Source organism: Drosophila novamexicana, unplaced genomic scaffold (genome assembly GCF_003285875.2).
Source record: "Drosophila novamexicana strain 15010-1031.04,08,12 unplaced genomic scaffold, DnovRS2.1 tig00000512-arrow-arrow-pilon, whole genome shotgun sequence".
NCBI classification, from domain to species: Eukaryota; Metazoa; Arthropoda; class Insecta; order Diptera; family Drosophilidae; genus Drosophila; species Drosophila novamexicana.
Genome location: NW_020824809.1, coordinates 323,561 through 347,130, shown reverse-complemented (window position 1 = coordinate 347,130; position 23,570 = coordinate 323,561). Strand labels below are relative to the sequence as shown.

At 39.8% G+C, this 23,570-nt stretch overlaps 3 protein-coding genes across 7 annotated transcripts in view; 1 reads left to right on the top strand and 2 right to left on the bottom strand.

Moving 5' to 3' along the window:
- LOC115761899 (tyrosine-protein kinase Fer) overlaps nt 1-16,326 on the top strand; it is a 29,218-nt gene extending 12,892 nt beyond the window's left edge. For 2 of the 5 annotated variants that reach the window (XM_030703909.1, XM_030703910.1), the window contains exons 4-14: nt 9,049-9,145; nt 9,213-9,549; nt 10,204-10,482; nt 10,547-10,724; nt 10,953-12,527; nt 13,836-14,210; nt 14,271-14,484; nt 14,666-14,752; nt 14,808-14,936; nt 15,004-15,186; nt 15,990-16,141. In XM_030703909.1, the coding sequence (XP_030559769.1) occupies nt 9,049-9,145; nt 9,213-9,549; nt 10,204-10,482; nt 10,547-10,724; nt 10,953-12,527; nt 13,836-14,210; nt 14,271-14,484; nt 14,666-14,752; nt 14,808-14,936; nt 15,004-15,186; nt 15,990-16,141 (3,606 nt within the window). Of the gene's footprint in view, nt 1-9,048; nt 9,146-9,212; nt 9,550-10,203; nt 10,483-10,546; nt 10,725-10,952; nt 12,528-13,835; nt 14,211-14,270; nt 14,485-14,665; nt 14,753-14,807; nt 14,937-15,003; nt 15,187-15,989 lie in introns of all 5 variants that reach the window. The other 3 variants (XM_030703911.1, XM_030703912.1, XM_030703913.1) reach the window with 3 other exon arrangements.
- A 296-nt stretch (nt 16,327-16,622) lies between these two features.
- On the bottom strand, nt 16,623-19,663 carry LOC115761969 (L-threonine ammonia-lyase). Its single transcript, XM_030704011.1, has 5 exons — nt 19,342-19,663; nt 19,222-19,292; nt 17,598-18,048; nt 17,249-17,541; nt 16,623-17,183 (listed from the first exon to the last, which is right to left on the bottom strand). Exons 1-5 carry the CDS (start codon nt 19,597-19,599, stop codon nt 16,838-16,840), a joined length of 1,419 nt encoding a protein of 472 aa, XP_030559871.1. The 5' UTR covers nt 19,600-19,663; the 3' UTR covers nt 16,623-16,837.
- A 1,238-nt stretch (nt 19,664-20,901) lies between these two features.
- LOC115761911 (phosphotriesterase-related protein) lies at nt 20,902-22,611 on the bottom strand. Its single transcript, XM_030703928.1, has 5 exons — nt 22,436-22,611; nt 21,734-22,246; nt 21,517-21,681; nt 21,246-21,463; nt 20,902-21,178 (listed from the first exon to the last, which is right to left on the bottom strand). Exons 1-5 carry the CDS (start codon nt 22,452-22,454, stop codon nt 21,041-21,043), a joined length of 1,053 nt encoding a protein of 350 aa, XP_030559788.1. The 5' UTR covers nt 22,455-22,611; the 3' UTR covers nt 20,902-21,040.
- Nucleotides 22,612-23,570: the final 959 nt, after the last annotated feature.

Here is a 23,570-nt window from a genome sequence, read left to right as displayed (position 1 = left end):
ATTTGGTTGAGCCGAGCGCAATGCATCAAAGTGAAGCTGATTGTCAGTTGAACTTGTTTGTTGGCGGATTTTTGTGTAGCACAGATCCGAATCCACATCCGTGTCGACAGTGAGCCACAGAAAGTGGAGCAATCTGAAAACCTGAACGTCTTCATGTTCATATCTGGTTCTTGGTTAGGGGGCTTTATTTCTTGACTTCTTTTACTCTTGCGGTTGTCTTTGCACTCGCAACTTCTTAATTGAAGTGATTTGCAGTCAATTATTGAGAAAGAGAAATTCTTAAAATCGCACACACTTTCGACCGTGAAAGTAGTGCCACTTACGAATCTTCACTACCGGCTCTCCAGCGCGACTTTATCTAATTTTCTACACTTATCAGACGATTTACTATCTAATGTCTAAAGCATATACTGTGCATTAGATATTGCGTTTACATTGTTAAAGCTAATTTGCTGCTAAATGCTGAAATGACGCCTACAGAGACATGCTGCGTATCTCTTAATTGTGATCTTAATGAAGCAAATTGCAAAAATCATTTTACAACTCTATACAGCAGTATCCATCACAATATTAGCTTTCCTCATTGTCAGTGGCTATGATTCCATTCGATTTGTCTCGGTCTGTAATTGCGTCGCGAAGTCGAGCAGTTTTTTTTACAATCAGAAATTTGCGCAAGCTGCTTTCCGCTAATAACTACAAGATACGCTTATGTCGACAATATGATGACGTCAAATGCAAAGATATTAACTGCCTGTGTGCCTCACTGCACGACTGATAGAACCGGTTGGTGCGTCTTGCCTTACATATGAAATACATTTGTATGTTTGGCGTTAGTATATATGTACTTCTATACATTTAAATACATATTAAATACTTATAAAAGCTCAGGTAAATTCTCGCTAAAAGTAATCAGAATCTCAAAAGCTGAGGCAAAGTTGATCGCCCTCGCGCAGACTGGTACCAAAGATGCCAAAACAGCTACAGCAACAATAACGAGAACAGCAGCACGAGAAGAGCAACAGGGCAATTTACAATAAACAATTATAAAAGTGATAAACCGTGTATAATAAGTAATTTTGGAAGGCACAAAAACAACTCCAAGTATCGCATGCTACATATGTTTTCTGAAATCTTTACACCCTTTTTGGTATAATTGGTTCAGGGTATAAACAAAGCAACATAGAATTAGTCTCATGACACGCCTCCTTCTGCCTGCTACGTACACTTGTTTTGGTTTAGCAATACTAAAGTAATTGTAAGCAAGTGTATATATTTTTCAAACGTTAAGTTGCATATTTAACTGTATTTAGCATGACTTGAGTAGTCCTAAATGTCGATCGGCTTATTTCCATATCAGGTCTAATTGAGGATAAGTCATAGCAAGTCAAGAGGTTTTCTAATTTAAAGGCCAACAGGCAACAAACTCTGGGCTGACAAAAGCCTTTGCATAAGCCGTTGATAGTCACCTACCAAGTTCCATTTAGAGATGAATGCGTGATTCCACTATTTGGAACCCCGCATACAAGAAGCACGGTCAAAGTATACTCACAATTTCTTGATTCTTAGTTAAGGTTTTAACTTTAGTGCGATCGACTTGAAGCCTCATCTCAAAACATAAATTTAATGAATATCTGACTTACTTTGGGAATATTCAACACCGGAGGAACACACGAAATTTAATTTAATTTAATTTAATTTATCGGGCAAATAGTAAAAATTTCCATCTCCAGCTGTAATCTGTTTTACTTCATATTTAAGCTATGAATACTTGAACTTTTCTTTCCTATACTGCTCAAAATTTGATGCTGCGCGCTTATCACTGGCATGCACGAAAATTGATTTCCTTACAACCCGTCGTGTAGAGCAATGCGTACCTACATACATACATATAACAAAAACAAGCTTGATACAACAACAATATTAAACAACAAACAACAACAACTTGGTCGGTACGCTTGGCTTTATCTCATAATAATCTACGCGCATGTGCGGCATATCTTTTCAGTCAATTTCAAGTACATTTTGCCTTTTTTGTTTTGTGCCACCGCTGTCGCCTGTTGATGGCCAAGCCAAAGCTGGAGCTAGGGTACGAGTTGTAGTTGGAGTAAAACCGAGTTGAGCAAACAGCCAGCAGCAGGAGGAGTAGTCAACGGCAAAAGATACGGCTACGGCTACGACCACAAGCGCAGGCAACGTTTGTCGGTCAAAATCAAAATCAGTCCCAGCCTTTGTTCCTCCAATTCCGAGAATCGTGGACCAGTTATGAAACAAGTCTGCAACATGCATACTCACAAAACAGAAAACTCAACACGACAGAACGAACGAAAAAAAGAAAGATACAAAAAGACAGAGAGAGAGAGGGAGCGGGATGGAGAGAGAGCCAGAGAGAGAGAGAAAGGAATATAAAAGGATAGCATGCGCTGAAAACAATAAAGAAGCAAACCAGAGCCAAGCAAATGCCGAGAGTAAGGGGCAATAGGCCTGAGATCTGAGTCCAAACTTGAGTCAGGGCCAGTTTCGGTCTCGTCTCGTTAGCTGCATGCGCATGAGCAGCGCAAGATACTTTATGGCCCCGGCTGTTACTTCAGTGTGTCGCTGTGTACCTGCCACTTAGCTTTGGACTGCGCTGCGATTGCGACTGCAACTTAATTTCTTGCTGCAGCAACCCAAGTACTCCATCAGTTTGAGGCGCAGTAAAAATAAATTAGCAAAGCCAGTCAACAAGCAGACGGGCAACACTTTCCAACTTCCCTAGCTGGCCCATAATGAGTTTTAATAACGCTCCCTTGACGTCAAAAGCTTATATGTACAGTCTGTGGATTTGTGTATTTAGCAACCGACTAGGAGATTCCGTGAACCCAATGATTTTATGGAAACAGGGCATGTTGTCAATGATAACTAGAAATGTCAAGTAGCTCTTAAAAGTTTAAAATAATATACACTTTATAAATGAATTCACTTCACAGCTCAGGGCTCAGGGCTTAAAAATGAATGCATATGTGACAGCTATCATACCTCACATTCTCCTACACCTAGATAAAAAGCTTTCCCAATAAAGATCAATTTAACAAACAGTCATTTTACACGAGATTTTTTTTTTTATTTATTTATTTATTTATTTATTAATGGTCGACAAAACGAGTGTCTTCCTCAATATTCAATAGATTATACAATAGAATTTTATGCTAAAAGCCTAGTTAAAGGATACAATTTTCTAAATAGCATCACCGACCGATGGAGGTGTTTTATTTGCCAGTCCGGCCAGCTGTGCCCCTTTTCACAGCTAATTTTGTCAGTGACGCTGATTAAATTTAAACCTCGTAAGGCAAAAAGCAGAAATTGCTTCTGAACAGATTCAAGACGATCATGGCTGTTGTTATACTGTGGAGACCAAATGCAAGAGCAGTATTCAAGGATAGGGCGAACAAGAGAGATGTACAGAAGTTTTGTTATAAAAGGATCGTTAAACTCTTTAGACCATCGTTTAATGAATCCAAGTACACCTTTTGCCTCATTAACGATGGTATCTATGTGAAGATTGAAACAGAGTTTAGAATCAAAAAATCCCCAATTTAAACACACTTTATATAATCAAAGAACACATATAAATATAACAAATTGCAGTAGTTACCTGGGAACCATGACACTTTTGATATTAGTCGTGCACTAAATATGCATGGTATTTGACTTTAAATACATTTTTATACCCTTGTAGATAGTATTATAATTTTCCCATTAAATGAGCATCCTTGATCGGCATAAACATCCTAGTTGATATAGCCATGTCTATTTCTGCCTCTTTCGATGCTAACAAGTCTCTCAGTTTTAAAACTATTGACTTGAAACTTTACATAGGTGCGTCTTTCTATTGGCAGCCAGTACATATGTTGGAACCGTCCAGATCGGACAACTATATCATATAGCCACGAGAAGAGAGATTGGTCGAAAAGTATTTTCTTGTAAAGTAAACTATTAAGTTCTTATATGACAAATTTTTTAGTTTATCAACATTTATTAGTTAAACTATCGAATTATTATTTTCTCGTTTATAATTAAGAGCGAACGAATTAAAACTAAAATCACATTATAGAATCAAAAAATATAATTTTCTTAATTATTTATTTAAAAAATAATATTAAAATAATAATAATAATAAATGTCGTATATGGTGTATATTTGTGTGTGTGACCTGTTCGATGTTTAAAATTTTGTTAGAATTTCGTGTTAATCAGCTTGGCGAATTATTGGCAAAAGCAAAGCAAGATGCGACACGGCATATCGGTGGCTTTTGGTATTGAAAAGTGGTTCAACAGCGTTTGCGAACTGGGACCTTTATTTAAACTTGCGTCTTAGCCTGCACTCAGGCCCAAAAGTTGAGATTCAAGAAACAACTGCGTAGATGGTCAGTTACAAAAATGTGTTTCGTATTGCCACACACTTTCACTTGAGTGGATAATATTGCTCAACTGCCATTCTATTCTTTTGTCTGCTTTTGGCATTCAACGGAAATAGAAAGTGTTGCCTGCTTTTCATATTGACAAACTTATGCCAACACGTTAATTATTTTCTAATGCTCCGTTTTCACTTGGCGCGCATGCAAATTAGCAAAAGAAACCGCATGCAATAATATGGAAATGTAAAATGACTTTTTAAATGGATACGCGTGGAACTCGAATTCGCAATTTATGAAGGCGGATCGCGAATTTGAACCATGCCCATAATAGTCATATTAAATCTGTTGGCCAAAGCCTTCTAGTATCACTAGCACTCACTATGTAACTAACGAATTGACCGCAAATATTGGCGTGTCCATTGTAGTTATCTGGTGACCGAGCAGCGAGACGAAAGTTCATTGACCAGCTCTTAGCCCAGCCACGAGCCCGAATGTCCGCGTTCGAGCTCGGACTCAAGACTTGTGTGTGTTTGTGTGTTTACCGGCCAATGTCCGGAAATTTGCGTAATTTGCAATTGCTAGCTAAATAAATGGCCATATTTAGACGCCTTTATATTTCATAAGACCTCGTCATTATCAACATTATTATTATTGTTATTATTATTGCTGTCAGCGGTTGCGCAACCGACTCGAAACACCGCCCGGCGCTTAACTATTGAAAATGCCACACAATCAGTTGCATTGATTTCCCAAAGACTTGAATTATAGACCATGCAGACAATGAACAACAAAGGGAAAATCGTTGGCTCACATTGTTGTTATTGTTGTCAAAGCTGCTTCACCATTTCTTATTCAAATTGTAAGCCAAGAAAAAGCCTCACGCGCTCCACTCGTCATAAAAAAAATGCCGAAACACACAAAATCAGCTTCGTCGCCGCCATCGACGAGTGTGGTTTAGATTTAAGTGTGTTGTTGTTGTCACTTCTGTGGGCTTTCCGGCTTGGTTGTTTTTTATTACGTCACGACTCCGCAATACATTTGACAAATTTATTTTTATTAAAGGCAATTTCTTTGAAAGCGTAGACATGAATTGAATTTCGCTTGATTGAGATATTTTTTTTTTTAAATTGCCTGCCCTGTTGCCGACTATTGTTAGTGCTCTTAGGGGGGCTTTCGGAAATGTTAAAAGAAATAAGTGATTTTTTATTGTCCAGTATGAAAATAATAATATCTACAATCATAATCATCCCTACATATAAAACTGTTTGTCCTGATTGACTGACTGACTGATTGGTGACCAACGCAGAGTCCAAGCTCGACGGGGCTTTAGGTAAGTCGTAAAAGACGTTTGTATGAATTATTTTTGCTTAACATCCAATCGGCCTCAAACTTATTTTAAATAATCTTTGATTAAATTAACTCCTTGGTGGAAATGGGGTCAAAGATTTTGTGGCTGATTTTTCGGGTTCAAGTGCATTTCTAGAATGTTTATGAAAAAGCATTTGACATGTTCCAAAGATTTTTGTGGGAAGTTTAAGTATTGTTCGATTTGTTTCAAACTTATAATCAAAGCCTTATATAATAACTTAATAACTACATGTTTCAGCGATTTTGGAAATGCCACCAACACATATGCCTGAAGTTTAAAGGAAAAGACTTGGGTCTAATAACTTATCTTCCTGAACAGATATTTATATCCATAAATTCGCTAAAAGTCAAGAACCTTTTAATTGTTATGAAGCACTAAATAGTATTTTTATTTGTTTGATTTTGGGGGATAGGGAAACTTATCTTAGAAATATGATATGAGATGCTAAGTATCAAATTTAGCTTTGAAACCTAAGAGATATGCTAAAAACCTGGATTTCGATATCCCTCTTATCGATTTTTATCGACCTACGTTCAATTGTAGCTCTTATAGGTTTTCAGATCAAACAGAAAGGTTTTTGATGGAGACTAAGAATACATCTACATAATAGGGTCGAAAATCCCTTCTTCTGCCTGTTACATACATTTGCACAACATAATTATACCCCTTTTACTCATCATATACCCTGAACCCATTGAAAATGGGTAAAATAGTCCCGAATATAACCTCTTACTTGTTTTCAATTCGTTCAGGGTATACAAAAAATACTGTAAAACAGACTTTTAATGAGTAAAAACATGCTTACTTGTATCCACAAAAAAGGAATTCCCTAAATTTATGACATATGTATACATTTTCTAGAAAATTAAATTTGACGTTAATATTTGAAACTGATTAAAATCTTAAATGTGTTAAAAAGACCTACTAAAAATAGAACCAGCTAAAAATTTAATATGATTTTAATTTTTCATATGAACTCCTAGTTGAACACCTTTCGTTAGTTATTTGCCATTTATTTACAAAATACACAATAACAGCTTTTGCAAATATTTTAAAATTTCGCTTTCGTCAAAACGAAAACGGCAACAGCAACAGAAGAAATAAGAATGCTACAGTCGGGAGTGCCCGACTACGAGATAACCTATTCGCAAAAATAAAAAGAAAACCAAGTGTAAAAATCGATACTTATCGTTTTTGGTGCAACGGGATAAGATGTCAATTATTTGGAAAAAAAACTTGATCTCCGCTTTTAATAGGAGGCCCTACGTTCCACATGTGATCCCTAGCTCTTATAATCACTGCGATCGGACAGACAGTCTTACTGAAATGGGGAGATCGAGTGGGAAATTGAATATGATCAGGGATACGTTCATGCTTTGAGGGGTCTGTGGAGCCTCCCTCTGCCTAATACGTACGTTGTCATAAATCATAATACCCCTTTTGTAGCCATTTTTAATAGCTACAGGGCATGAAAAACAGCACAGGGAACAGAAAACCGAATAGAGCTGATTAATGCAAAACGTGGCAGTTGGCACAACTTGTCACAGATTCCATTAGGTCATCGCCGCATTTGCATATGTTCGCAGAATCAAAATGTATATGCCATGCGTTGTCTCAGCAATGAATACGCATGTAGAAAATATACTCAGAGATTTGGACTGCGATCTGGGAACTGGGAACTGGTATCAGCTGTTGAGCCGCTCAGTGGTGTGGGAAAAGTAAAGAAAGTGGCGCAGGTGGCGCAGGTGGCGCAGCTGCCCAGCAGCAACTTTCCTTGGCAGAACTGTTTGCGAAGACGCAGGAAAATTGGCAGTCATTTGTAAACAATGTGCGAAGCTGGGTGCGACGGCATGGGGGCGCGGCCAAGTATACACAGCCCGTATATCTATTGACTTCTCAGCGTGGTCAGAAATAAAAAATACGCGCCGCGTGACCCACTTTCAAGTTGTGTTTTTGTCTGCTTCTTTTTTGTGCTGTTGCCGTTTGTTCCAAGTAACACGCTCCTCGTATATGTATGTATATATACAACTATATATATATATATATATATACATATATATATGTACATATCTATGTCTCGGACTGACTGTGCTTGAGTTTCTTTCTAAGCACCAACAAGTTTTTAGGCAAATTAGCAGCCAACAGCTGCACAAGTTATCGGCGTCTCTCATTGAAAGTTGATTAACCACTTACCAACTACTTGTAGCCACAAAATTTTGCGAATTCGAAAAAAAAATGTTCTTATAAGCATCTTTTTTTTGTTAAAACATAAACAAGCTACAGTAAGCTATGATAAAAGCTTATAGATCAACAAGCTTCAGATTTACCCATATACCACATATACCCATATATCAAAGTGGGTCAAGTATTTGGTAGTTTTGTCGATCTACTTATTTATTTCTACCTATTGTACTCATGTATTGTTATAGCTGGCAAAATTGAATTTGAATTTAATTGCTAATAAAATGTGCTAATGTATGTGTATGTGTCTGTGGCTAGCTTGAAAGTCATTTTATGTTGAAAATGACTCTTTAATTAACATTTGCTGTCTTCCGCATCAAGTGCCAAAGTCCAAAATGTTGCATAAACTCACAGGGAAATAGCATAGGATACTGTCCTAACAAATACCCTGTTCATAATACTACTTGTGAGATCTGAAAACAGCGGGAATTGCATGCCACCGTACTAATAAAGGTATATACCCGCTTTTAAGCATAATGCCCGAACTCAGGTGTTCTTGTCTGCTTGCCATGCTGCTGGCTGGTTGTTTATGCTACGGCATTGTATTGACTCAGCAGCATTTGAGGCAGCAACAATGTTGCAGCAGACGTGGTCTAACTGCACTTTGTTGCCATTACTTAAGCAATTGACTTTGTTGGCAATGCTAACGGATGTTGGCTCAGCTGCTTGTGGCAGTCATTTGTCCTTTGGCCAGTCACTGCACATTTGAAGTATAGAGACAGAGAGACAGAGAGAGAGAGAGAGAGAGAGAGAGAAAGAGAGAGAAAAAGAGAGAGAGTGAGCGATCGATGGAAAATGACGGAGACAGTACTCGCACATATGCACACGTAAGAAAAAGTGCATTAAACAGCCCTGTAATAGACCCTGTTTCCATATTCGCATGTAGTAATTCGTAGATAAGGGCTAATTGCTGACGTACTATGACGTAACTGACCAAACTCTTTGGAAAGTAGATCAAAGGCCCAGCCATTGCATGTTCCCATTTGTAAGCCTCTCAATCAGCCATGCTTAAAACCTTCATTCTTTTTTGTTGTATGCATTGCAGCTTACAGACGAAGTTGTGCGAAAGAAAAGCGAATACCAAAAACATTTGGAAGGTTACAAGGCGCTGCGCACGCGCTTTGAAGAGCACTACATAAAAGGTGAGTGCCCCCCTGGCGTTGTATGCACTGGCAAGGGTGTTAGTATTCGAGCAATTTATTTTTACAGCACCAGGCCGAAGCGGTCGCAAGCTGGATGACGTGCGGGACAAATATCAAAAAGCCTGCCGTAAATTACATCTTACACACAATGAGTACGTGCTGTCCATCACGGAGGCCATAGAAGTGGAAAAGGACTTTCGCACAGTGCTGCTGCCGGGTCTGCTAGAACATCAGCAGTCAGTGCAGGAGAGCTTTATACTCTTATGGCGCAACATACTTTTGGAAGCGGCACAGCATGGCGATTTGACAGCAGACAAATTCAAAGAGATACAAAAACGCATCGACACTGTGATAAGCAGCATAAATCCGACGGAGGAGTATGGCGAATTTACAGAGAAACACAAGTAAGTATTATGCTGAATCTCAGCGTGTATACCCCGAGCTTACCCTGTGGAACATATAAAATAAATTCTCTCTAAGATCTTCAAAAATGAGTTTGAAACCGATCAGACGATAAGCCAATTTACCACAAGCAGTCATTAAGTTCTTATGTTAAGCTTTGAAAATAAGTTTGAATCAAATCGGACAAAACTTAAAACCTCCCCAAAAAATTCTTAGAATCGCATTTTTACTGAGGATACTTTGATTTTGCGGAAAATGTGAAACACGTCTCAAAGAATTTTCAAATAGATCCTTGCATATGAATTTGAGCGCCAAACGTCACCACCAAATCTTTGACCCCCATTTCCACGAAGACAAACGTTTTCGCGATTTTACCACACTCGCGGGTGGAATTTTCCGAAACCCCGTCTAACGTGCACCTTCATAAGGTAACTACACTGAAAATATCAGCTTCCTAGCTCTTACGGCTTGGGCTCTGTGTTGATCACCAATCAGTCAGTCAGTGAGGACCTTGCACCTTCCTGGTAGAGGGTCAGTTAAATTAAACTTGTAAGCTAAATGTAATTAGACACGTGAAGTTGTAAGCCAGCCCGAGTAAATTTTGTTTTTGCCCCGAGCAAGGTCATCTATAACTAATATATTATTCTTACTCGCAGAACCTCACCCACAACGCCCTTGCTCTTCCAATTTGATGAAACACTCATTGAGGATATACCTGGCAAGCTAACAGCAAGCACCCTGACCGTGGACAATCTAACGGTTGATTGGCTTCGTACACGCCTGGTGGAGCTGGAGTCGGCAGTGAAAGAGTGTCAGGAGAGACAGCTGAAGATGATTGAGCATGTAAATGGCGGCTCGCCGGTTGCCAATGGCAGCGTCATATCCAACGGCAGCAGCGCATCCAACGGCATACAGTCGAACAAAGATAGTCAGAAGTACGTAGCCAACAATATCAGGTCGCCAAAGATTTTAATCCAACCGTTTATTACACATTTGCAGTCGCCAGTCAAAGGACCTCAATGCGCTGCGCTGCCAAGAGAAGCAAAAACAAAAACTGGTTGATATGATCAAGTGCGCATTGAACGAGGTGGGCTGCGAGGAGCTGCCGTCCGGCTGCGATGATCATCTGTCGCTAGAGCAGAACTTTATCGAACACGGCTTTAACAATGATCAGCAGGTAGGTTTTATTTCCTGTTAGTAGTCCTACATTAACATGGGCGATGGTTAGCTTTAAGTCGTAGTGGTTTGGGTCAGCATCAATGATCGACTAATCGTATGACATATGAAACTATTTCTATCCCTCTGGATGCTGCCTTCTGCCACACATCCATACACACACATATACACACAATTATCGCAATCCACTATTGTAACCCATACTGATGAATATGCGCCGCTGCAACAGCGATCCAATTCCACTAACTCTCCAGGCCTGGGTATAATGAACGAGTTGATGCGGCGTGGTGGCGTTCTCACGCTACTGCGAGGACGAGGTCGCCATTTCAAGCGCAAGTCAACTCCACAGCCAACTACGCCCATGGCAAGAGCGCGCCAAGGTAGATTCTCGAAGCTGCAGCCTCGCTCACAAAGCCTGGGATCGCTGTCGGTAATTACAGATGCGCGTAGTCCTGCACGTTACGAGCCAGTTACTAACCCACTGCGTCTGGCGGTCAGCGTACACTATCTCGGTGAGGAGATTGTGTTGAGCGCGACACCGCCGGCGCTGCCTCGTTTACGGCGCACGCAATGTTCCATGTTGTGTTTGGGCGAGGACGACCAGCCGCTTGAGCCGTTGCCAGTGGCCTCGATCGAGCCCACGCCCTTAAACAAATTAACCAATTCAGCCATTACTAACACTAACAACAACCACATCTATGCGGACCTGGAATTGGACAACAAACCCCCAATCGCTCTAGTCGATGCGGATGCAGACAGCATTGTCAGCGAAAATGATTTGGCAGTAAAGCGTCATCAAATTGAGATTGAAATCAATCAGGTTGAATCAAACGAATCACAGGCAGTGCCACAAGGCTCTATCGATGCGCACCTGGACCAGATTGACGAGCTGAATCGCGTACTGGACGATCGCTTAAAGCGTAGTATGCAGCCCACAATCCCAGGGGATGTAAATGCTATTGAGAGCGCCGATGATATACCTGTTCAATCACGCCAGGATGACCCGGATACCGGTAGCCAGGCCAAGCGCAGCTCCAGTTCTAGCCGATCCTCGCAGCTAAGCTCCAAAGAGAGTGGTCAATCCAAAAAACGCTCAGTGTCCTTCACGCAAAAGTCCATTAGTAACATAATAAGCAACATTAGGGAGTTCTCCAAAAGCCCACTAGCACGCATGACCAAAAATGCGGCTCTAAACGAGAAGCCAGATACTTCAAGGCATCCAAGAGAGCCGAGCCAACTTTCTAATAGCAGTGAATCTCACACTCAACTCAGTAATAGTAACAGTATTCACAACAATAACAACAACAATCATAATCCCTGCCAATCGACAATTATCACCAGCACCATAACAACGACCATAACAACCACATCGACAACGACGCCGGCCAAGGAAACATCAAGACTGAAATTTAAAGTGCCAAAAATACAAAAGAAATCGAAAGCCATACGAAACACATTCCGTACCAAACTGCTCAGCTTTCAGATGAGGCGCTCCAAGCCCTGCAAGCAATGTACCAAGCGCCGACGCATTCATCCCAGCAAAAGCGTCTTTGACTTTGCCAAGGAGTTCGAGACAAATCCTCTAGAGCAGGCCGGGCTGGAGCAATTCTGTAGCTGTCCACCACCGGCGCAAAAAACAAAAGCAAAAGCCAAGCGAATGTCCTGCCAAAATGAGCGATCTTTTGAAGTGCACAGTTCCGAGGAACTGGACGATGAAGAGGAGGACGCCATCGACGACAGCAGCAGCGACGATGTACTCAGCATAAAGGAGCATTGCTATTGTGTGCCCAGCTTGGCGGCGAGTGTGAGTAGCGAGCCAAGGTCGAGATCAACATCCAGGCCAAGCCTCCAACAGTATCTTAATAAGCACTGTCGCTAGAGAGCGACACTCCACATCGCCTGATCTATTCGTAGTCGCAGCCTGCATGTTGATTGATTTGCATGTTCAATTTTCTGTTCAACTTTCGCTTTCAATATTGAATGCGTAGAAAAAGCTTGACAAAATATATCGAAAATAAAGCACAGTGCGCACTCTAACCATTTATTATTTTGAGCACGCGAACGCTAATGCGAGCGAGGACCGCTTATAAAGTACAGATGTATATAAAAAAAATTCGAAAAACACAAAACAAGTAACCTTAATTAATTAAAATTTAAGAGAAAAAACAACTATTTTTTAAAGATTTTGCATATTTTAAATATTCAATATTATCGTACCTTCTTCCTTTTTAAGACTAAAGTAAAGACTTCTTAAACACAAAATGTTTAACAAAACCCAAATTTGGGCAGAACAAATAAATCTTTCTACTAAAATTTTTGTTAACTTGACGAAAGACCCTTGAATATACTGCTAAATATACTTGTGCGTATCAAGAGAGGAACACGTTTAAGAGTTAAGAGCATGGACGCAGTACAAATATTTGAATCAGTTTTCTCAGATCTCGCGTGCAGCCAAGACGTTTTATCTGTTAAGAATATACCTAAATACATATATATGTATGTATTTGGTACATAGGTGGAAATGTTTGGCGTCTGCTTGGCCAGAGAAAAGTTGGAAATAATTTTCTTCTAATATAAATAGAGTGCGCGCGTGTTTTGCCTTGGTATCAAGAGTATTGCGCAAATAGTTGAGCTTGGGCCCTCATCATGAGTAGCACCGCTTCCGGCGAAAGCCACAGCTGTAGTGGCAGTGCCAATGGCACTGCAGATAGTGCAATCTTTGAGCCTATGGTTTTTGCCGGTCGCCCGGTGCCGCCGGTGCGCAGGAATCGACCTAAATCGAAAATGTTTGTGAGTAACTCAAAGGCCTTGAACGTAAACATGTCATTTTGTTATGGACGTAGTAACCATTTTTAATTTTTATGCATCAGACTGTAATTAATTTGTATTTTTTTCGTATATATATTTGTTTGAATAATGCTTTTTTGGCATTTAATGCCTCTGCACACTCGTCAGAGATATTTCTACCCACACACTTCCGTTTGGGCAGTGAAAATGGAAATGGAAATGGCGTGCTAAATATCTTATTTGTGCTTTGCATGTTTGACTAACCTGAGAATAGATATATTTCTAAAATGAATTTAACTAATCATTGCTAACACACTGCTTACAGCTCTCGCTATCTACGAATCGACCACTATATGAGGAGGAGTGGTTCCATGGCGTCCTTCCTCGCGAGGAGGTCGTCCGTTTGCTAAACAACGATGGTGACTTCCTGGTGCGCGAAACCATACGCAACGAGGAGAGCCAAATTGTATTGAGCGTCTGCTGGAATGGCCACAAGCATTTCATAGTGCAGACGACTGGAGATGGACACTTTCGGTTCGAGGGCCCGCCCTTTCCCAGCATACAAGAGCTGATCATGCATCAGTATCATTCAGAGTTGCCGGTAACTGTTAAATCAGGCGCGATTTTGCGACGACCCGTGTGTCGTGAGCGCTGGGAGCTAAGCAACGATGATGTGGTACTCCTGGAAAAGATCGGCAGGGTATATCCACATTTATCTATTGACCTGAAATTGGAGCTTATTAAAATGTAATTTGTTTAGGGAAATTTTGGAGATGTCTACAAGGCCAAGTTAAAATCTACGAAACAGGATGTGGCTGTTAAAACCTGCCGCATGACCTTACCCGACGAACAAAAACGCAAGTTCTTGCAGGAAGGTCGCATCCTGAAACAATATGATCATCCAAATATTGTCAAGCTCATTGGTATTTGCGTGCAAAAACAGCCTATTATGATTGTCATGGAATTGGTGCCTGGTAAGTAAATATGCATACCCAAATATAATCAAGTAATTCGTTTATGAAATCCCATTTTAAAACTGTTGAAAATACATAGAAAGGGTTTATATGTGGGATGCCAAAGGTTAAATACTTTTTTTTATATTGATTAAAATTATGTATTATTAGATCTAACGATATTTGAAACATCACTTTTTAGGTGGCTCCTTGTTAAACTATCTGCGCAAAAACTCAAATGCTTTGTCCACACGCCAACAGATGGGAATGTGTAGAGATGCGGCTGCAGGTAAGGCTTACATCTACCTAGTTGTTACTTGGTCTAACCGGGACATCGATTTAAGGCATGCGATATCTCGAATCCAAGAACTGCATACATCGCGACCTGGCAGCTCGAAATTGTCTTGTGGACTTCGAGCATAGCGTAAAAATATCCGATTTTGGTATGTCGCGTGAAGAAGAAGAATACATAGGTGCGTACAACAACTGTCCTAAACTGATGCTCAAGCCATCCAACTACATTTATTCTTATTAAAATAGTTTCTGATGGCATGAAGCAAATACCAGTTAAGTGGACTGCCCCCGAAGCGCTTAACTTTGGCAAATACACATCACTCTGCGATGTTTGGTCATATGGCATTCTTATGTGGGAAATATTCTCCAAGGGTGATACTCCATATTCAGGAATGAGCAATTCACGTGCCAGAGAGCGCATCGATACAGGTACAGCATATAGTCAGCACAACTCTTATAAATCAATAAATATCGCCTTGAGATAATTAATTTAGAACGGCTATAGTTAAATTATGTAACTAAACATAACAGATAGGAATATATCCGTACCGTATTACTTTACCGTAAAATTAGAAAAACATTCTTACTCGAGAAAGAAAATTGGCGATTTCCAATACTAAATTAATATCCTCTAAATTATCAGTACATTTTTGTATACCCTTGTCCAGGGTATTATAGAAAAGTGTAGTTCATAGAAGGCGATCTACGACCCTTGCACCAATATATGATACAGTTTCCATAGGATCGTATGGGTATATGGAAAAAAACAGGATGCAATATATTTTCAGCAACCTTCACCATATATCTGTAAATATCTGTATCTGAATCCTTAGTTAAATGTTACTAATTATATTGCTTTGCATTCATTTAATTTGCCAATTGTCATAGGTAGTCAGTTAGGTATGCTAAAGTGTAACTAATATTTTCAGCAGACATTGAACTAGTTTTTGTTGATGCTATAAACTTAAAATTAGGTGAAAGCGAAAAACGATGGTGACTCAAACGTAGCACACCTTATAGAAAACTTGTGCATGTATTTCGAGGTACTGTAATCTGAATGGATTACAATTTTGTAAAACACAACATTTTGTGAAAACTTGTTAATAGGATGTTTTTGTGTGATTTTCACCAATTTCCGACATTAAAGTATGTGGGTACAAAGTACTCAGAAGCATTTTTAGTTATTTTTCCATTTATATTATGCTGAATGTATTGCACTTTTACACTTTCAGGATATCGAATGCCTACCCCGGAGAACACGCCGCCGGAAATGTACCGTCTCATGCTTAAGTGCTGGGCTGCTGATGTGGAGTCTCGTCCGCATTTTGATGAGATCTACAACGTGGTTGATGCGCTTATCCTGCGCCTGGAAAATAGTCACTGAGCGTAGCAGCAATTCAATATATTCAGCAGCTGTAATTATTTCTAAAGCATACTCAATGTAGTTAGCTTAGCAAGCGCTTTTAAAGTATGAAACTTTTTAGAACTAAGCAACGAAATGCCTGTATTTATAAAATATAGTATACATACATTATAAGATAATTACCTATATAAACATATATATTTTAAGCACATGAACGATATTTATAAAAATTTGCATATATATTTTATAGTCGTTTAACTGTACATTTTTACATATATGTGTGCCTGCTTGAGTGTATATGTATGTATGTATGTGTGTATGCATTTGCGTGATCCTGTCTAATTTGTCGTAACGAACCCTTATTGTGCCAAAAACAGCAGTAAAAGAAGCCAGAGAACTTTTGGAAACTCAACGTGTGCTTGATGAACTCCTAGCTTATGTTCTTGAATTTATTATTTTAGTTGTTGGTATTTAAGTTGAAACATTTGTAAATTATTCAGTCTTGCTATTTCCTGTTCCTTTATGGGCTCTTGGAATGGCTTTTTATTAAATTGTATATTTATTTAATGCTATTTACATTTCTACTAAGTTTACAACTTTAATAATATACATTCAAGCTCTAAGTTTAAGCTCAAATATTTGCATCACTGAAAATTTTATGCAATAAAATTTAAAAAGAAATGTTGAAAATAGTATATTTATAAATAAAAAGTTTATCTAAAGCTTTTTGTTAATTGCCAATGGAACGTCGGAAAACTCCACTTTGGTATAGAATTTCTTAAGCTCGTTCTTCAGCTCTAAGCTGTGCGCCCAGTCCACCGTTTCGCAGACCACTTTGACCTCCACCGTATAAATATCGCGTAGCCAGGCTCGTTCATGCATAATGTCCTTGATTGATACTCCTACTCGAACAAGCCGAGCGCATAGGTCATTTATGCCTCCAGGACGATCACTGACCTCCACATTGAACTTGACCAAACGACCCTCAGCTGCCAGCCCACGCTCCAGGCAACGCCCAAAGACTGTGGTATCTATATTACCACCGCAGAGGAGCACCACAACTCTGGATATCAAATCAGATATTAATCATTATGGAGAAGCTATGGGCCTTGATTTGGAGATGCGCACCTCTTGCCCTTTAGATCGTCCAGATGGCCAGCAAGTATGGCAGCCAGTCCAGCACCGCCAGCACCTTCGACCACGCACTTTTCCTCCTCCACCAAACGTAAGATGGCCACCGCTATCCACTCCTCTTTCACCACAACCATTCGGTCAATTAGTGGCAATGCTGTGGCGTATGCGTTGACTCCGACCTTGGGAACGGCCAAGCCATCAGCTAACGTGTTTTTGATAGGCGTGCTTATGGGCCCTTTATGTTCCATTGCACGTGTAAAGCTCGCACACTTCTCTGATTCAACACCCTAGAGAAATTTTTGCCAACCCATTGAACAACGGTCAAGTATATTTGTGTACTTACAATTATTTTTGTGTTCGGCGAGAGCGCTTTAACAGCTGTCGCAATGCCGGCGATAAGTCCGCCACCGCCCACCGGCACCACAACTGCATCTGGCTCGGGCACCTGCTCCAGAATCTCTAGGCCAATGGTACCCTGTCCGGCCATAATGTGCGGGTGATCATAGCCATTTACATATAGCAGCTGTTGTTCTCGTGCCATGCGCATGGCCAACGACTTAGCCTCCCCCATATCCTGACCCTCAACTATCACGCGAGCTTTGTAATTGCGACACTTTTGTACTTTCATAATAGGAGCTGCTTTTGGCATCACCACGGTGACAGGTATTGACAATTTCCAGCCATGGTAGCACAGTGCCAGAGCATGATTTCCCAACGAGGCACTGATCACTCCCATGCGTTTTTGCTCCTCAGAAAGGCAGAGAAGTGTATACCTCGCTCCCCGCTCTTTAAAGCTACAAATAAAATAATTTAAACGTTGCTTTTTAATTGCAGATAGGTGCGAGGTTTCCCAGATATTTTGTCGGCACGAGCTAGGCAATTGATAATGCCGTACCACGCCTACTAAGCGAAACTAATTACCAAAAAATTACTTAATCATTAGTATGAAATCAACTTAATGCAATCTTATAAGAGTAAGTGATTAATATTTTCTAAATTCGAATCGAATTCAATTACGCGATTATTAATGAGTATTTTATTTGATAACACACTTCAGCCAATGGAAGGTTCAAGATAAAAATATATAATCACTACTAAAAACGTTTTAATTAATTTATTTAGTTCAACTATTAGTTAAAGAGCTATTATAAAATTAAAAATAATAGAAAGCACAATCGATCTTTAATTTCGGTGTTTCTATTAATCTAATATACACCTATTATTTGTACAAAACTTATCGCTAAACGGAAAATCTCATTCCAGACAATACACATTAATGTGTACTATGTTAATATTATAAAGAGTTCTATGAACAAGAAAATTCCGCTTGAGTACTTTGGACCTACATCTATTAGTAATACCCTGGGTAAAAACGGGTATGATGATTTGAATGTATGTAGCAGGCACAAGGTGGCATCTCTAACCCCATGAAAAAAAAAAATACATATATATAGATATATGTCTTTCTGTTCGTCCGTCCAAGATGAAATTTCACATATATATTCTTGTCTGTGATACGCAGAATTATATAATAGAAACGATACATATCGATTTCAGAATATATAATATACAGAAGACATACATGTTATACAAATATTTCACATTTAAAATAAAGGCGTAGCCTGTCCTTTGATATACATTCGAATTTATCAAGCCCCAAAATATTCTTATATATGGAATGCAGGCACCGAAAGCTTTTAAGAATGCCTTTTCTTATAGATCCAGCTTCAAAATGAGCTCTACTTGCGATTTGCGAACGTGGGTGTGTTTATTTGTGTGTATTAAGTAAAGTTGGGTATCTTAGAAGCAGGCACTGAAATCAGGGTTCCTGCTAGTCGGGCCCTCCCGGCTAGATCACTCATTTTTTTAAACAAGACTTTAGAATTTCAGATTAGAAATTAAGAGATTTCGCGACTAATGGATACCTAGTATCAAGTTCTTTAGGTCTATTAGTAGCACCGACTTACCTGCCTGTATATTGCAAAAAGTCCTTTTTCAAATATAAATCCATGCCATATGTGTCTGACGATGTGGACCTCTGCGAATAAATCATTAAGCTTCACTCTCCACTTCATCTGATAACTTACTGGACACGGGGTGCGCTCCACTCCACCTTTTATCAAAAAGGCAGCCGATGTCACATCATGGAAAGAAATGCGACGCGGATTTTTGGGATCACAGAAGGGATCAACGATTTCATCACCTCCGCACGAGACATGTCGCGTTATGCTTGGTGGAGCCACTATTTCCGACTTACTGCTCTCCGAGGCGCCATTCGCTTTATTAGCTGCGTGGCCATTCTTACTATTCTGCGTTTCCCCCTTCCCTTGCCCTGGCTGTGACATATTGGCGATATTCCGCTTTAGTTATCCCGGTTCCGGCTTATTAATTTGAGTGGTGCCACTAGTGACTACGAGCAGCCGCGAACAACTGCACGGAATGAGAAGACTTTATATACATTTATAAAAGCAAATCAACTGGAACACAAAAGAACAGACATCTTTAGAATACCGAACACCAAATACACTTGCAGAATTAAATGAGGTATTATTGATTAGTCCGCTGTAGATAGATTTTACTTTAAGAACTCTTTTTTGAACCGATAATTCATATGGCAGTAATATATGATCATTTCGCTTATATGTATGTTAAGTATGTTGCAAATAGATATTTAAGAAAGAACACTTTTTATAAACAATTCTGAATTTGACCAATGGTTGCTTGTCATCTATATGAGAGAGAAGGCTGATAAGGGCAAATCCAGCATATGTACTTCAGATAAGTACGGATCAAATCAAAAAAAACATCATCAAGTCAGCTTTAAGCCTGGAAATATATAGATTTACGAGCAGTCTTAATGATCAGGCATATGTGTCCTGATATGTCTCCTGCAGTATGAAGCACGATTCATGAACAATTTATTATACCCTCTATAGGAGTAAAAAAATAAAAAAAAAAATATATATATATATGATCATAAAACGGCACCTTTTGTGTCGATAGACCAGGCATTTTATGAGATCAGGCTTGGCGACCGCTGATAAGCCCCATTTTGTAACCATTAATGAATAACAACGATTATTGTATTTGTTATTTTAGCACCGTCAATAGAGGCTCTCGTTTGTCGTTTTCTCTGCCAAAACAGTTTTGGTGGGTAATATTGCGGGCCTAGGGGTGATCGATAAGAATTTGCGTGCTAGTTTTACGCATATTTAAGAACACAATTTTGTTCATGGCCAATGGAAGGAGCACAATAAATATAGTAGTAATTTCGATCAGATGATCGATAAATATTTATCTTGTAAATTTATATGTTTGATATATAAGCAGAAACAGGCATAGTTCTCACGAGAGAGAAGATGGTACCCACAAAATTTGAGTTCTTCGCATCATTTGCAGTAAGTGTTATCAGTCACGATCTTTGTCCTATATATCAATACTAATTCATTATTTACTACCCTTCTCTTCTACTCTTTTGTTCATACAAATCACAAGACTTTTTGAACTACCTTTGAATCTTAACCTGGGTACTACTTTACTTGCTATCGAAAATTTCTGCTGAAATGTTTTAGCCTCAAAATGGAAGATAAGCACAGTAAAAATAAACATATTTTAAGACTCCCAATTTTTTTATTTTGGGCTCTCAAAAACAACATAGCTTATCTTATCATCACATGAACAAAACAACCCACTAAACAGAGATGCAAACAAATGGTCAAAATTAAACATGGAAACAAAACAGACTCTTATCCGCAAACGGTGGTGCAAAGTTCACTTAAAATCTTTCTAAGCATTGAAGCTCAGCCAGTTTGCCGGATTGGTGACAGTCATTTGCTCCACCTGCTCGAGGGTTACACCGCGCTGGAACATGCGTGGCAGAATATTCATATGAATGTGATGGTAGCCGTGTCCACCGTAGGAAGTCTAAATAAAAACGAAATAGATCGAGATATAATTATGTGTTTATAAACACAACAACATTGTGGCTTACTAGGCGATGCTTTGTGTGTATGTCGTGCGACATAAGAAGCCTGTCAACGAGTCCTTCATTGATCAACTTGATGAGATTTTCAATGCGCTGGCCATCTGAAATCATGTCCACTGTTGAATTAAGCTGATAGTAGGAGCACTCTGTGCCAAAGAGATCGTATTGCAGGTAGCAGCCCAACTTGGCAAACTCTAGTAGCTCGTCCATGTCAAAAATTGTGCCTTAAAGGGAAGGATCGTTAGAAGAAGTCAATGATGCAAAAGCAACTGCTTACGATCCAAATGGGACATGACACATTTGTTAGCATGCCCTCCGGCCTCAAGATAGAGGCGCATGATTTCAAAAGGTGCCTTGGATACACGATGGGGATGCAGTGACACGCCGCAGCCCAAAACCTCCTGGATCTCGCCAGCGGCAAGAAGGGCATGTCTTTCGAACTCTGTAAAATTAAAAGGTATTATCAATTTGCAGTTCGACGATCTTCTGCTCACCTTGTACAGGATACACGCTGGCCACCTCGCCAATAAAACCACATTTCACAGTGCGGCCGTTCACATCGATGCCAGTAAGAATATCCCTAGTGTAGAGATCAGTCATCTGCTCGACTGTGAGATTTTTGTGCGTGGCATCCTGGGTAGCGTGTATATAATGACCGGTGCCAGCAATGAAATGAACACCCGTTGTCTTGGCCAGGTCCACAATGAATTCCAGATTTCGTTTCAGTCCATAGCTGCTGTTCTCCACGATGGCGCCGCCCCCATGCTTCTTATAGAGAAGAACATCCTTTCTAGATGCTTCCAGAGCCTCCTCGTCGTAAAAGCGCACGTTCTCCCTGCTCGAATACGGGTACAAACGAACGTAGCCCAGCGTTGCCATGCTAATCTTTTGCTGTAATTCATTCTCAAAATCCGCCGGCGGTGGCTTATAAAAGTGCTCAAAGTCCAGAGCCACGTGCTCATGGGTAAGTGTACGGCCCAGCAGATTGGGTGGAATGCTACCGAGAACTGTGCAACACCAGCGTTCATGATCGTCCCGGCAATTTTATAGTTTAATGGAAAAGTTTATTTACTCTCTAATGTATAATGATAACGAGATAGGCGCCGCTTTTTAATGACTGCAATCGCATCATCACAATCGCGCTGTCCTCCTCTTCACACTCTATCAATAGCGGATCATGCTCCGATGATACTCACCAGTTTGTATTCTTGTCATTTCTCTGGTATTAAACGAGGTCACACTTGGCTATGGCTCTGCGCTTCGTATCTGAAAGATTGACTTCGTTTTTATCTCTCACAAATGGTTGAATCTCTTGGAGACTGCACTAAATTGAGGTTGTTTTGGGCGTTGTCGAATGCCGCTGCGCGTGCAATCACTTTGACTGCGCATAGGCAACTGATCGTCTGTGCGGAGTTCTCCGACGCTGGTAACTTGTATATGGAGCACAGTTCTCGCGCCTTACCGAAAGACAACTGCGCATATGCAATCGCCGAGGCAAGGGCTGTAAAAATAGATAGTACATCTACATGGGTATTTTCAAATCCGTTCATTAACTGCGGTTCGCATATGTTGTGCAATTATGAAGAGCTCTTGTTGATCGAGACAAGCTATATTGTTACAAATTTCTTGATTAAATCTGCGGTCATATTTGACTTATCCACTGTCAACGACGTGTATTTAAACTTAGCACTATGTTCTTCTTATAAAGACAGATTTTGTGAGACTGTTAACAAAGCAAAACACATGAAAATTAGCATTTGATCCTCTAGCTTTAAGAAATTGGGTAACAGCAGCTATTTCTACACAAAAGGTTCTTCCTTTTTTTAGATTGTCTTCATGTCCATGCTCCTTCAAGACCTACTAGGCTTTATCGTCCATCATTTTGAACTACGTGCTATGTATATATCTCTTGGTCTCTTTTGCTACAACTACAATAGCTTGTACCACGCCTTTTGCCTGTTACATAAATTTGCATAAAGCCATTACACGCTTTTTCGCCCATTTTCAATGAGTTCGTGGTATAACACCCACCCATCCAAAAGGCCAAATAGTGCCAAAAGCGAAGTGATATAGTTGAAGGCTTGGCCGGAAGCATATGACGTCGTTCTCAAAACAAACATTGACCTTATCCTCTTCTGTAAATATCGATCAGATGAGAAAAAAGTTTTAATGACACGTCATTGTGTCGGAAGAAGAGGTTTCAAGGATATACGTCAGACTGATATCTGCAACTGACAAGTTGCCAGATTTTGAGGCCGGCCTGAATAAAAAACAGGCAGCTCTTCAACATGATTTAATGTCACATTTTTAACACGGCGGCAGGTTGTGGTG